Raw genomic sequence first — 15,528 nt, 5'->3', positions numbered from 1 at the left:
CTCCCTCTCCAGATTACCCACTCTTGCCTCCCCATGATTAGGAGCTTTGAAACAACACTTATAGTATGAACTAGAAAGTCCACTAGATCTTTCCTTTCCTTCCCTCTTCCCATGGCCTCACTGCTTTCTGCTCGGGGATTTGTCTTCGTTTAGCTTCCTCTCTGTGTCCTATGCTTGGACTCTTCAGATTCCTGTCTCTCTGCTCCAAGCCCCCGAGTCTTCACCTTCCTTCCAAGGACAAGCTGAAGCAGGGGTACCTTCTTGGAGATACGAGTCATCTCTTTTGCAGTTCTTAAGTCCTTACTGAGTAGCTACAGGGATAATGAAGGATGAGGAAGGGAGTAAACACGTAGTGAGAATCTCCCTGCTAGGTGTGTGCTTTCTGCTCTGTGAACCGTTATGGTCATCCTGCTCCAGAGAGCGTTGGTCCCGGTTTATAGACAGATGGACAGACCCCAGAGATGTTTGTGACTTCTTGAGACCTATTTTAGAGCCAGGACTGGAACCCGTCCTTCCTGGCCCAGAGTTCAAGGGGGCGGGAGGTTATCATTGCATCGTCTGGACCCTTCATGAAAGAGAGGCCCCATGAAAGCCCTTGACTTGCTTCAGATCTTACACTTGCTCTGATGTGAGGGTGGCTCCCTGGCAATTAGGAGTCTTTAATCCTTGGGTCCAGGCAGGAATCTCCTTCACCACTAGGTGGCGATGTAGCAGCATCGCAAGTGGTCCCCACGCACATGGAAACGTAGACTTGGGGACAAGCCTTCTAGGACTAAGGCGTTCGAACATTTTTTTTTCTTTTCCTCTTTAAATAATTTCCTGACATAAAACTAACCATTTTAAAGTGACAATTCAGTGTCATTTAGTGTATTCACAATGTTGTGCAACCACTACCTCTGTTGCTCTACAGTAAAACCCCTTAAGTGTTAAGCAGATTCTTAACTGGGGAATTCTCCCCAATTCCCCCTTCTGTGTCGCTGGCAACAGTCAATCTGCATTCTGCCTTGATAGATTTGCCTATTCTGTGTGTTTTTCTAAATAGAATCGTACAGTATGTGATCTTTTGTGTCTGGCTTCCTTCTCTTAATGTGATGCTTTCAAATCTTATCCATGCAGCAGGTGTCAGTACTTTGTTCTTTTTTATGACTGAATAGTATTCCACCATATGGATATACAACAGTTTATCTGTTCATCCCCTGATGGACATCTGGGCTTTTTCCACCTTTGGCCATTGTAAACAGCGCTTCTATGAACGTGTCCTTGAGTCCTTGTTTTCAGTTCTTTGAGATATCTACCAAGAAGGGAATTGTGGAGTCATTTGGTAATTCTGTTTTTAACTTTTTGAGGAACTCCTAAACTCTTGCATAACAGCTGAACCATTTTGCATTGTCATCAGCAGTGTATAAGATTTTATTAACTTTTTTGACCGTGATGCACAAGAATATTTTACATATTTTATATAGCAACCCATCGTTCACAAGTGTGTATGTATATATCATATATAGATGTATATGTGTGTGTGTATATATATATAATAGAAGTTTTATGAAATTGTGCTCACTTTATTACTACGTGATGCACTCAGTGTTCTTCCTGTTCTATTTTAATAGAAAAACAGGATGGTTTCAATCCACTAAATTAGTTCCACAACTCAAAGCAAAATGAAATCTTAAAAGATTAATTATTAAGATCAGAGTACTATTCCAAGTGTAAAAAATAACTTATCTCCTTTCCATTTGAATAGTCAAAGAATTTAGGTCATCCATTAATTTTTCAATGCACAAGTTTGGGGGAGAAGCTTATTTAACTTATGAAAATGACATTTTATATAGTATATTCTTGAACATGGACAGTTTAGATCATATTCAAAGATGAGTTGTGTTGCATGTACTTGACAATGTGAGGATTGTAATTAGATGGTATTCTATAGTCAAGCAATAAATCTGAGTGTCGTACCTGTGGTTTCTAGGAAAAGTCCTGTGATACATGTGATTTTCACTTATAAATAGTTCTTTATGTATCGCTTGAATACTTCATAGTAGAGCAAGATACTGCAGGGTGCAGTGGGGATGACAGGAAGAACAAGTGGTAGTAGAGCGAGAAAGAAGTACAGTCAAGAGAGTTGGAAGAAAAGCGTGAGAAGCTTATCTAATGTGAGGCAATACTTTATTACTGTCCTCAATAATCACCTGAAACTGAGCTCTTCTGGAAGATCTGGTATTTTGGGAGCAGTGGAGGCCAGTGGTTAGAGGAAATTCTGTTAAAAGGAATGAAGGACTGATACAAGCAGGTCCATGGATACGACTGAGGGGGTTGATGGCCTGAGATGGGAAAGAACTCCATATTACTTCTCATTAACCTTTAAGTGAAATCTTCTGTTTTCTTCAATTACCAGTATAGGCAATAAACCTAGTATTAGCAGTACCTTCGACTTCACTACCAATTAAACCAGAGATTGTTTCATCCCATTACAGTTACTTTAGGTCAATTTCAGTGTTGTTTATGTTCATTATTTAAAAACTTTAACTATTAAGCTCGTCTCTCAATTGTGTTCAGTAAGCTATTAAGGAAATGAATATATACAATACCATAATTTAAAATAATTTGATTTTTAAAATAATTTGATAGCTCTTTTGAAATAACTGATTCTCCCTTTTACACTGCTGCTGAGGATGTAAATTGGTGCAGCCACTGTGAAAAACCTCCAGTATGGAGGTTCCTTAAAAAACTGAAAATAGAGCTACCATATAATCCAGCAATTCTACTCCTGGGTGTATTCAGAAAAAAATGAAAACACTAATTCAAAAATAGCTAGTTCCCTTATAAGCCCATGTCTTTGATCTCATGTAAACACATTCTGAGAAGGAGTCACTGGGCTTTGCCATAGGGATTTGTGCCCCCCAAATAGTTCAGAATCCCCTAGAGCTGTCTTCCCAATAAGGGAGGCAGTACCCCATGCAGTTCCCAAGCACGGGGACTGTCGTGGCTGGTTCAAGCTGAGATGCACTATAAAATACATAACAGATTTCAAATATTTCATGCAAAAAGAGAAAATACTTCACACGTACTTTTTAGTGCACACTGAATGATAATATTTGGGTGTGTTGGGGTGAATAAAACATATTGAATCTCAACCGTTTATTTTTAGTTATTATAAAGTAGGTATTTGAAAATTTTAAATTGCTTATATGGACATCACCTGGCTTGTATCAGATGTGAGCTCCAATCCTGGTTCGATTCACATAACCAGCCATTATCTTCATCATTGTTATTACTGTTACTCCAGCATGTCCTAGCTGTCAGATCCCCATCCGTTGGCATTTCCTCATCTCTAAGAGTAGATGGATCTTCCCGACCCAGGGGTTGAACCCGCGTCTCCTGAGGTTCCTGCATTTGCAGGCAGATTATGTACCATGAGCATCACCCGGAAAGCCTAGAGAACCAAAGGGAAGAGTATTGCTACGTTCATTCCAGAGTCAGCCTTCTTCTTAATACATTTCTTATTATCAGAAATGCCCACCATCTTCTTATCTCACCCAAAAGCCCAACAGAAGCCCCACAATCTTTACCTTCCTCTTTTACTGTTCTGCTACTCAATATTGTAATGAGCAAAAAATTTTAATTATATACATGAGAGTAACATACCAAGATGATGATATAAGAATTCATAGGCAAAGCAATATTTTTTTTTTTTTAATTTAAAGAAAGAGAAAAGGAGAAATAACAAGGGATATTCCCTTGGAGATTAAAGATGGAAATAAGTCTTGAGGTCGGGTGGAGTCCCAGGCAGACATTTGCCACTCATCCTGTATTTATCCAGAGAGGCTGAAGTGGCATTTGGAGAAGACCCAGGCAAACCACCAGCAGATTCCTGGAGTTTGGAAATGGTCACTTAAATAGCAGGACAACCCTGGTGTGTCCCTAAAGTAAAAAATCCAGCAGGCTTTGTTCAGTAGCTGGAGCTCCTCCTATTTAAGAGGAAAGGGGTGATGAGGGAACTCCCACCCTCTTGTTGGGCTGATCCATCAACTGATGGAACTCTGAGCATCTTAACACTGGTGCCCTGGGAATACAAAGCCCTTTCATCTACAGAACCTCCTCTGAGGTCATGAAACAAGTTTGTGTAGACAGCAGATGCTCGCGTATCACGTGTATCTTATGATGGGAGGGGACTAGCTCAGACACACAAGTGGCTCACGGTGGTGGTAAATGGGGAGAGGGGCTGACCCTGGGTTTAGGTTTCTGCACTGCTAACACTGTGAGGGTCAGATTCACTTCCTCCCACCTCTGTTACCCTGGGCTTCTCAGAGTGACCTCACCCTCCCTGACCGTCTGCAAAGATCATTATTCTCCCTTCTGGCTCCCAAGCGTTTGTATCTGCGCTCCCCACCGGCCTGTTAGTTAAGCTGCTCCCTGCCATCATTCAGCCAGTTTCTAACAGCCCCACCCTCCTACACAAAGCGCTGCCTGTCTGGTCGGAGCAGGGTGGCGATTTCCCCACCCTTTCTAAAAACATGCCTCCAAAATACACTCAACCCTTCACAGTTAACGGTTCCTACCACGTTTGAACTGAGCCTGTGCAAGGAGCATCTGCCTAATGTTGGTGTTTTGTCTCGTTCACTGCTGTTGGGCTCAGTGATCTCCAGGCAGGCATTGGAGGGTCTGAACCACACGGCCCCTGGAACAGATGGTCATTTTGAAGATTTAGTCAGTGATGCTCAGTGAGGCAGACTCTTGTTTTTTAAGCTCTATTTCCAAATGAAGGGATATTCTGTATATCTTTTAATTGCTTCATTCAACTCTTCTTACTCTCAGTGGTGATAACCTGGCTTTGTGTTAAGTGCCGAATCACTTCAGTTGTGCCCCACTCTTTGGGACCCTCGCCTGCCAGGCTCCTCTGTCCATGGAATTTCCCAGGCAAGAATACTGGAGTGAGTTGCCATTTCCTCCTCCAGGAGATCTTCCTGACCCAGGGATCAAACCCACGTCCCTTATGCCTCCTGCATTGGCAGGCAGATTCTTTACCACTAGTCAGCTGTAGTTTATCCCTGGTTTCCAGTATGTGTCCAGTTGTATAGTTTTATCCGCTTTCCCCCAACCTGATTAAATCACTTTGATATTGTCTCATTCATTTCACAATAGACAACGCTATCATTTTCATTTTGATTTATTTAATTCCCAATTATTTTTTGGTCCTGTGTCAGCGTCTCCTACTCCGAAGCCAGTGTGTGCTCTATATTGATATTTTTGATGCTAGCTTTATCAAAACATAGTTGAGAAGGTGAATCTGTTGCCAAAAATTCAAAGAATAAATGCCAAAGATTTACATGAAATAATTTATTGCCCAGTGTTCTGCTTTCATCATGATGTGGTTCCTCCCCATAGGAGGGCTGGTTTGCCCAAGAGATGAGGCAGTTGGGGATAAGAACTAGCATCCTTCATTGAGTAGAAACGTGTCCAAGGTCATAGTATCAAGGTCAAAATTAGGAGCACAATAAGAATTTCCTGATTCCCAATCATTCAGCTTTTGTTGGTAGGTAACTGTAAATATGGGACGCTACCTAGAAGAAGGAACAAAATTTTAGCATTTATAAAATATAAGTAGGGAGGATATAAAAGATAATCAAAACTTCTGACATTTTTCCAATTTCATTGACTTTGAATAGATTTTAGTGACTGTATACAATAAATGGTGCCTTTGAGGAAAAGTTGATTTGACCCTTATGACTTAAACACTCGTATTTATTTTTATGCTTGAAATTGGGAATGTGAGTGGGAATATTAGTTCTAGCTCTAAAAAGTACTCAATTTTTATCACTAAATAATGGAAATAGCTTACCATACTCAAAACTTTTAATGTAACTATGAGAAGGCTGCTTTTTGGTTTGTTAAATTATCATGCTTATGGGGAAGAACCAACTTTTCTTAGTTCTCATTTAGATGGCAAATAGTGTTTGCGGAAGAGTGATGATTAATATAAATAAACTTTTTTTTTTACTTTAAATATTATTGTGCATTTTTGGTAAATAATGATGTGCTAAGCAAATGTCATTTTTCACTTCTTCAGAGAAGACGTAAATATTTTATAGCAAGTGCCATTTTTTACTTAACAAAGGGCTTAATATTTTATAATCCTACATTGTTAGCTCTTGAAGCTAGTTATATTAGAGCTGTTTGCATCTCAGTATAAATGGTACTTCAGGCTGCTGGTGGTATACGAAAGTACAGTAGGCAAGTTATCAGTGCCTTTGTGATAAAGGTCAGAGGAGGTAACCTTTCCACGTTTTCTCTTTACAAGCACATCTGTCTGAACAGTATTAAATGCAAGTGCCTTGTATTTACTCTGCAGAAATTGAGGTCAAATCTTTATACTTGCAAAATATATATGAACCACAGCATCTCTTGGGTTGGGCTCTAGGTTCATAATATCCAAACATGCAGGCCCTACCATGAGAGGTTAATAGGAGTAAATTAGGTAAATATTGAGCTGACACTAAGCTGACCAGAACCTCTGCTCAGCTTTCCCCTGGGCACTGGAAGTTAGCAGCACTAAAATACTAAATAATACTTTTTTGTATGTGCACATTTAAGCTTTCTCTATCTTTGCAAACATTCAGCCTTCCCTTGGTAGCCAGCAGAGGTGGGTAGCTAGAGGGCTAGACCCTCTGTGATGAGCAGGGTCCCTCTCTGCGCCTTTCCCTAACCTGGCTCTGGAGCGAAGGGGGCATTTTGTGCTGGGTGTTCTGGGTTCATTGCCAGCTGTCGATGGCTACTTACCAGTTGTCATCTTCCTGTGCCGTCACTTAATTCTCATAAAGAACCCGTGTGATAAGCGCTATTTTACAGACAAGGAGACCCAGGCCACCAGATAGATATCCGTGCCTTAGACCCACGTCCAGTTCCTTTGTCGTGTCCCCTGGTTCCATGTGAAACCCCTTTGGGGGAGAGGTGAGTGAGGAAGAAAACTGGGTTCTGCTGCTGTTTTTTAACGAAAACAATTTTAGGAGACACGATTTTCCTTGTTTATGTCTGAATCTGTGTAGCAACAAGCTGCCTTAATGAAGTTCTGTCGTGTTCAAAAAAAATGTAAATGTCTTTCAATTCATTTCAAAGAATTATTTGCACTGGAGAGTACTGGAGTGAATGTTTTCAAAACTTGTAGAATCTATTTTTGGGGAAGATTTGTATATGGGGTTGAATTTTTTTTTTTTAAGGAATGATTATCACATTTCATGTTAATGAGATGAACGTTTCTGTGGCATCACTTCCTATTTCTTTCTCTAATTTCTTAGCATAGGATAGATCAGCCCAAATTATGCATAGACCAAAATAGCAGCTTGTGATTTATGTTGATCATTTGTTCTTTAGATTGTCTCTAAAAGGTCTCTTACTTCTACTGCTTAAAGAAAAACAAAACCCTTTCTTCACAACTGTCTCTATTGATTTCAACTGCTGTCTTGCCAGCTCAATCCAGGCGATGCTTAATTTGACTTAGAAGTGTTCTTATAAAGAAGCAACATGTGTAATAGTAGGGATGTGATATATTTAGTGCTGTTTTGGAATTTGAAACTCCAGATCAAAAATTGATAAAGGAATTTTTTTCTTGCATTGAGTGATTTTCCTTTGTTTCCTCAGGATGCTCCTCTGCCTCATACATTCTGTTCCTGCATGTACACATCACTTTGTGACAATAATTAACACGTGTGTAGCCACGTGTAGCTCTCCATAGGAAGGGGCCTAGATTCCAGTGCTAACCCAATCAACTCAATCAGATGCTTTCAAATCATTAGGTAATGGCTCTTCACATTGGCAGGCATCCAGATGGTTTGCCTCACTTTGTTTTCACTTTTTTTTCTTTTGAGCACCACACATTTCAGTCTCAGAGTTTTCAGAAAAGGGAAAATTAAATATGAATTAGAACAGAAACCGACTGCACTTCTTGGTTATAATCAGGCAGGGTGTGAAATGCTTTGGGTTGTAAAATATAATCCATGAACCCTTTACCACCTTCATCTCAATGCCACCCAGCAATCTGGGGCCTAGGGTGACCACTTGACCTCTGCCTTCTTGATACATACTGTTTTCTTAGTTCCTGCTGCACCACCCTAGGCTACCTCCAGTCCCTTAGGCATCTGGATCACAAAAAAAGCACCCTTCTGGTGGGTTGGGGCTTCCCAGTAGCTCAGCAGTAAAGAATCCGCCTGCAACTCAGGAGACACAGGAGACATGGGTTCCGAGCAACTAGGCACGCGCCTGTGGGTTCAGTAAAGGGTAGATGCAAGCCCACACCAGGCTGGACACAGCCCATTACCACCCCTTTACCAGCTTGGAGAGTGGAGTTCAGACTAGATTTCCACCCTCACTCGTCCCACCCCTACCACAAGTCAAGCATCCCTTATACAGAATACAACCAGTGCAAGGAATCAGATCAAGGTGAAAAATCACCGCATTCTTCTCTAGATTCCTTTTGGGTTGGGCTTCAACCCCCAAGGAACAACTTCTTCCGGCCTAAAGCTGGACAGGAAGGCAGTGAGGAATCCTGGAGAGCCAGGGGGCCTGCTGCACTCCTTTTAGTGATAACGAAGGTCTTGGCATCTCTTCCTGAACTTTTGCTAAAGAAGCTGGTAAGCATGATTCTGGCCTTGCTTGTGATTGAAGTAAATACATAAAATTTAGAATAAATGACTCAGACTCTAAAATTTTCCAGGCCTCAATTTTATCAGTATGACTGATAAAGGTGTATGACTTTCACCTTTGGCCTTATTTTATGCCTCTTTAAACCTCCATTTGCTCATCTGTAAAATGGGGCTATTAATAGCACTTCATTGTGTCGGGGTGAAGATTAAATATGATAAAGTAGGGACTTTCAGCACAATATTGTGTGCATGCGTACTAAATCACTTCAGCTACGTCTGACTCTTTGCAACCTCATGGACTGTAGCCCACCAGGCTGCTCTGTCCATGGGATTCTTCAGGCAAGAATACTGGAGTATGTTGCCACGCCCTTCTCCAGGTGACCTTGCTGACCCATGGATTGAAACCACACTCTAATACTTTTCAATAAATGTAGATGGTGTCATTAATAGTTATCACAGTCTCAGGTCACTTTCTGACTCCCTCCTCTCTCTTTGATACCATTTCCCTAAGGCCTCCTGTTTTTCCTGTATTTCTGCTGCTTTTCTCTCAGCCCCCAACATCTCTGCCTAACTCGTAAAGATTCATGTTCTCCTAAGATTCTTAAAGAAGGGTTCCTCTTTTTACAGATACAAAAGCTGAAATAGCTTTAGTTCATCGTAAATGACAACTGATGTCTCATAAGAAGCCAGAGGTGCCTTCAGATTTTGTATTTTAAGTACCTCTGTCCAGGTGCCCATTCTGACTACATTTTTAAAATAAGTACCCCACCCTCACCTACCTAGAGAGAGGAAACAAAAGGATAAATGTCTTATCCCAGCTTGCAGCAGGTGTCATTCTATTTGATTTTCAGGCTTTTCAACAAAACAAAAGGCCTTTTCTGTTCTTTCACAATATATGCTCACTTTAAAGGTACTTGAATGAGAAAAAAGCCTACACCGGACCAGATTCCTGGTTCTAATGGACAATAACTGGGCTGTTAGTTGCTGATTCATTCTTCATAGGGAAAACTAAATGCCATTACAAACATTTTTGTCTAAATTGCATTTAAAATTTTGTGATAGCTTCCTCTTGAAATACTGTATATGAGTGGCATTATCAACAAATTAATACATTTAATATGATAGTCACATGTATTTTTAACTACTAAAAAATATGTTTATAGTAGGATTGAAAACTTTTAAAAGCCAGTTAAGATCTCTTTTAAAAGAGAAAATCTGACTTGAGTAACAGTATATAATAGCATGTTTGGTTACTGTAGCTGTTTTAAATGTCTCCAACTTGCAGTCCCCAAATAGTTACCACTGATGTTCAGAAGTGATAGACCTTAAGTGGTACAAAAAATGTATTTAACCTAAATTTTAAAGTTCTATTCTGGAGTCCCCAAGAGTTCATGATAAATGTCAAGGTAACAAAATTTAATTGTTTACTCTATGCAAGGCACGATGCTGAACACTTTCATAATGTCATTTACTCCTTCCAGCAAGTCAATGAGATCAGTACCACTATAATCCCCAATTTACAGATGAGGAAATTAAGGCTTAGTGACGTTAATAGCTTGCCCTAGATCTTATAGCTAGAAAGTTCTGAAAAGTTTTGAGAGGCTTTGTACTCATTAACTCCAAGGCACCCTGAAGCTTTCCTGTTCATTATTGCCATCCATAGTGGGGGAGGCACCAGAAAAGGGGGCATGGATATTAGTTTTGTTCTCAAATGTAACAACCGGTAAATCCTTTGGGTCCTGTTTCACCTAGAATCCATATATTCAAAGTACAGGTGATAAAACGAAATTAGCTCATTAACTCTGGTAAGCATGTAAATGAAAACTAAGTCAGTCTAAGTAGACTTCAAGAGAAGATAGTACTGATGAATGGTTGGAATTCTTGGTGGGGTTACTTGCCTTTTGTGTAAGAAGTTTGAAAAGAAAGCTGATTGTATTGATAGTGCCTTGGGGCATTTCAGGACACAGTCCTAAAGGTTCTCCTTCCTGTTGAAATTTTAAAAATTCTCAGTCTTAGAGAAAGTATAGTCTCTCCCTGCCATTTGTCAAATGAACAGTTAATCCGGGGAGTCCTATTTGCATGTTGACTTTGAGTGGGGGAGGGGCGCTCAAATTTTTTGTGAAATGATTATTAGCATAGTTTATCAATCCCGTTGTAAAATGTTGATCATAAATGAGCTTGGGATGGGGGTAGGATTCGTGGTTTATAAAATGTTTAGCCAAATCCCACCTGCTCAAACGTCGCCTGTCAAGATTAAAGTATTGACTACAATCCCCTAGCCAAGCTAAATAACAACATGAAACCAAGCTAACTGAAGTCAGGACACCTGATACCAAGATTTCATGGAGGAAAAAAAAGCCATTGTGCAGCCAGGAATACAGCGCGTTTGCTTATCTTTTTAATACAAATAAAAAATAAGCTTTATTGGGCTCGGTGATCTTTAGAATACACAGGCTTGCCGGATGCATTGTGGAGCCTGGCGTTCTGTACACGAGCTTACGTGGCTGGTACTGTCCCCTTCGGATGCACACGTTGGTAGGGGGTGGGTACCCCTCAAAAATGTCAGCATTTCTGGGAGGGAGCAGCACAGAAAGGAGGGGAGGGAAAAGCCCCAACCGACATCCTGTTGTTATCAAGCTCTCCTCTTGCAGAGCGGCGATCGAAGGGCGCTTTTCAGATCCACCACCAGATCCAGGGGTGCCACTGGGCCGCCGTAGTTGTGTGGATTCCGGGGACGGACGCGGGTGGGGGAGCGCGGCCGGTGCACCTCCAGGGGCGGGGGGAGCAGCTCACCCGGAGCGGGGCTGACAGGCGAGGATCTGCAGGAGCTGGGAGGTTCAGCCCACAGCTGAGTCGAGGGACCGGACTGTGGGGGCCGGGGGACCCTCCCCGCGCATCCCTGCTGGCCCATCCCTCCCCGCGCATCCCCAGCCCTGCGCGCCGGGGTACCGTGCCCCCTCCCACAACGCACACCGCGTGCAGGTGAGACTTCCTTGGCCTCGTACCTGCCGGGCCGAGCGTGTGGGCGACCCGGCGGCCGGCGTCGCTGGCACTGGCAGACGCCTCCCAGGGCTAGGGATCCGCACCCAGCGAATAAGCAGCCAGTCCTGGACCCGGAGGAGGAGCGGCCGAGCATCCCTCTCCCGCTCCGCCGCGTCCTTCTCATGAGGACTCGCCGGAGGTGGACCCGCAGAGCCAGCCTCCTGGCCGCTGACCCCGCTTACATCACGAACCTGTGACCAGCGCATCCCTCCCACGCCCGGTACCTGCTCCGCGCGGCTCACGGTCCAGCCTCGGGAGCAGGCTCTTTGTATGCCGCCGACATGGCCAGCCAGCAGGATTCCGGCTTCTTCGAGATCAGTATCAAATATTTACTGAAATCCTGGAGTAATAGTGAGTAACAGAAAATAACCTTTTTTTTTTTTTGGTTTGTTTGTTTGCTGGGTGTTGCGTAAGATCTGAGCAATAAAAGCCTCAACTGAAAAGCATAGGCTTGTGAGCCCAGGAAGTTTTTCTTTCTTTCTTTTTTTTTTTTTTTTTTTGCTTCCATCTGCTATGAAAATCAAAATGTCAGAGACTGAACTAGCCTTCCTGAAGTGCAGAGGCTGTGGTGGAATTACAGTAGATGTGGTTTGATTAAATTTTCAAGTGAGATGGCCCTTCAGACTCTTGGTGAGCGCAGGACGGGGTATTCCAGGCTGCATTTCCTGCCTTGGTGTGTGTTTAATGTGTTCAGGTTTTATCGAAATAATTTCGTGAAGTGTGGTTTAATCAAAGGGGTGTGGCAGGGCTTCAGAGTACTTCATAATTGTTTTATTAGGGTATTGTCTAAAGAAATAAAAAGTACTTAATGGTCCAAAACCTGACTCATCTTTTTTGAATATAGAGGCACTTGCAGATTTATTTGGTCTCTCTTGTCCATGTGGTTGGTGTTCAGAATTATAATAGTATATAATATTAATGTATTATAATAGTATAACACTTGAATTTAAAAAAATTCTGATGTTTGTCATAGTCCAAATAATGTGCTTTTCTGAAACATAAACAAGTGAGTTGCTGACCATAAAATCATTTATTAGGATATCAGAATGTTATGGCTTCTGAAGTTAGGGTTCTGACCTACTTAAAGCTTTTAGCAGGAAGATCTTTAAAAAAGACAACCTCTAAGGCATCATGGATCTGGAATCAAATTAAAATGAGGCCTTCAGGTGATCAGTGATGCCTTGCATTTTCTGAACAGTTTAAAAACAAAGTCTTCTCTATTTCTCCGATCAGCCTTTGTACTTGCTTTGGATTAAAAGACTGGCTGGTATTATAGGTACTGAATTGTTTGAAATTTAAAAAAAAAATTTTTTTTTCCAAGAAAAAATTTTATGTTGTATTTCATGTATACTAATTAACCTACCTGCAGGTCCAAGAGCTGGTGATTAATTATCTCCTACATAAATGACCTGTGGACAAGATTGTTCGTATGTAAACAAAACCCGGGCAGGAGAACCTGTGCCTTAATTGCTTTGAGAAAAGAGACAGCACCTTCGGCCGGAAGGTGTTCAGGGATATGCATCTCTAAATGCTATCCACAGAAACCATCTTTTCCAGGTCATTTTGCACCACTGTATACACCAAGGGGCTTGTCTGAAGCTGTATTTCTATAAGTGGGAAGCCATTTGGGAGTAATACTGTCACCCCCCAACAGCATTCCTTTGTTACAATCATAATTCATTTATCTTAGATTCATTATTTGTGTTAATACTTCACACGTAAGGATAAATCTTCCTTTGTCTATTCCTCCCATAGATTAGTGACAAGAATTGGACATACAAGCTTCTTTAGGAGCAGTTTTCCAATATCTGGAAAGACTTACTGCGAGTTTGACATCCGTGCGTGATACTGAATCATTATTTTGAGCACTTTAAGGCCAGATTATTTTCTTCCATCAATTCCTGTCATTGCCTGATTAGATAGAAAATTATGTTGGGACAATCCTGAGGCCAGTGGGATTTCTTTTAAAATCTTTCTCCACCTGTCTATTTTCAGATTATTCTAGACAAAGCTTATATTCTCTGCCCCGTTCCTAAACTCTCGCCATTTCCCCACCCTGCACTCACATCAGGAGATGGTTCAGAATGACTGTTCATTTCTACTTTGAGAGTGTCTGGGACACAGTTTTGAATTCTTTCATTCATTCAGCAAATGTTTACTCCAGACCTACTACATGCCAGGCTGTGGAGCTACAGAGGTGAATAAGACACAGCATTCCCCCTCAATCTTAATTTCTTTTTTGCACAAGAGTGAATTTGGTAATTTCTCTAGTGTGCCTTTGGGGGGAGGTCAGAATGTTTTTCAGTCCTTTCTTAAAAGAGGAAGAGGAAATACACCTTAGGCTGAGTCTTCTTTAAGCTTGTTGCAACACTGTAGCTCTCAATTTTACATGTTTTCAGTGGCCAAAAAAAAAAAAGAGAAAGAGAGAAAAGAATTTGTCTGTGTGGAAGACAAAGTGAAAAACAGAAGTTTTAGGGAGCTCAGCCTGCTCAGGGCCCCAAGGCTAAGAAGATGCACCATGGGGTGGGCGGCTCGTTGGCCCAGCATCACAGTTTTGAAAGGTGAGGACACCCCCCACCAACCCTGCCTCCATACTGGATTTATGAAAGTGCAACAATTAAAAACCAATAAAGCAAACTCTATAACTACATCTGACTGCTTTGCAAGGTGGTCATACAAGGAAAGATGCTTCCTGGAGCATTTACCAGGTTAAGAGTTACATCTTTTTTTTTTTAATGGCACATTGTGATTTTGTATATACTTGTCTCCCCCGAAGAGTGAACAAGTCAATTAGATCAGTCATTGCCTGGTGAGGTGTCTTAGGTTTTCTTTCAGTGTTCATTTTGACACTCCCTTCTTCACACAGGCTTGCCCTCTCTGTCAGCCTGCACTTTCATTTTAATGGAGGTGGAAATTCAAAATGGCCTTGATGTTTGGAAATAAAATGTCTTTTGCAGACTTGGCTGCTTTCCTTATCCGCCTGGACACCTGTCCCTGTTTGCTCTTTTCCCACTCTTATCCAGGCCTTCCCCAGCTGGTCAGTGATTCTCACAGGTGCGTCCCCTTGATGTCCAAGGCCATGGCCACCATGGGCCCTCCCCGGTTTAACCTGGAGTATCGCAGTGGTCTCCACCTGGTCCACCTGACATTGAGCAGCCTGGAGGGGCGTCTGCCAGCTTTTCAAAGACTTCATCTCAGCCCTTCTTGCCCCCGAGTGCCGGTGACCACCGCACAGGACCCTCTCTGAGTTCCTTGTTTATGTTCTCCTGCTCCAGCCAGAGTTAATTTGCTGCCCTCTGTGTGTTTCAGCACCTTGCTCTCCAGTTCATGCCTGTGCACGCGTTGGCCCCCTAACCTGGTATGCCCTCACCTGAAACAGACAAGCTGCAGAACCAGATAGACTTGGTCCACTTATCTAGGTCCTGGGTTTGTGAGGCCTTGGACAATCAGTTAACTACTCTCTGCCTCAGTTCTCTCATCCGTAAGGTGGAGGCAACAATAATACCTCACAGTATTAAGGCATTAAGATGTCAAGTATTAATACTTAGCACAATAGCCGGCACATTGTGAATCTCAATAAGTGTTAAAATAATATGAATGTATTCCAATGCTTCCCCCTCTTCTAAACCCACCTAAAATCAAACTTAGACCATTTTTCACCTTAGCATTGATAGCCTCAGTGGATTCTGTGAATAGTCAATATTTACTAAAACCTCTTGATTTGGGCCATTCATTTTTCTAGATTTCCTTTTTAACTTTACCCCCCTTTTCCACCTCAGCTACTGTTGGAATATGCCTACCTTCCCTAAGTACATACCTTCCAGCAGTGTGGGAGATGGCCTGGGAATAT

At 41.9% G+C, this 15,528-nt stretch overlaps 1 protein-coding gene across 3 annotated transcripts in view; it reads left to right on the top strand.

Annotated features, from left to right (window-relative positions):
• Nucleotides 1-15,528, top strand: part of FRY (FRY microtubule binding protein) — a 329,088-nt gene that overhangs the window by 64,548 nt on the left and 249,012 nt on the right. The window contains exon 1 of one of the 3 annotated variants that reach the window (XM_065901752.1): nt 11,916-12,029. The exons of the other annotated variants lie outside the window; for them this stretch is intronic. Coding sequence (XP_065757824.1) covers nt 11,960-12,029 — 70 coding nt within the window. The 5' untranslated portion in view covers nt 11,916-11,959. Of the gene's footprint in view, nt 1-11,915; nt 12,030-15,528 lie in introns of those variants that run through there. 3 annotated transcript variants of the gene reach the window in all.

This window comes from Muntiacus reevesi, chromosome 11, assembly GCF_963930625.1.
Source record: "Muntiacus reevesi chromosome 11, mMunRee1.1, whole genome shotgun sequence".
NCBI classification, from domain to species: Eukaryota; Metazoa; Chordata; class Mammalia; order Artiodactyla; family Cervidae; genus Muntiacus; species Muntiacus reevesi.
The sequence above is the reverse complement of the archived record's forward strand: the minus strand, read 5'-3'. Positions and strand labels throughout refer to the sequence as shown.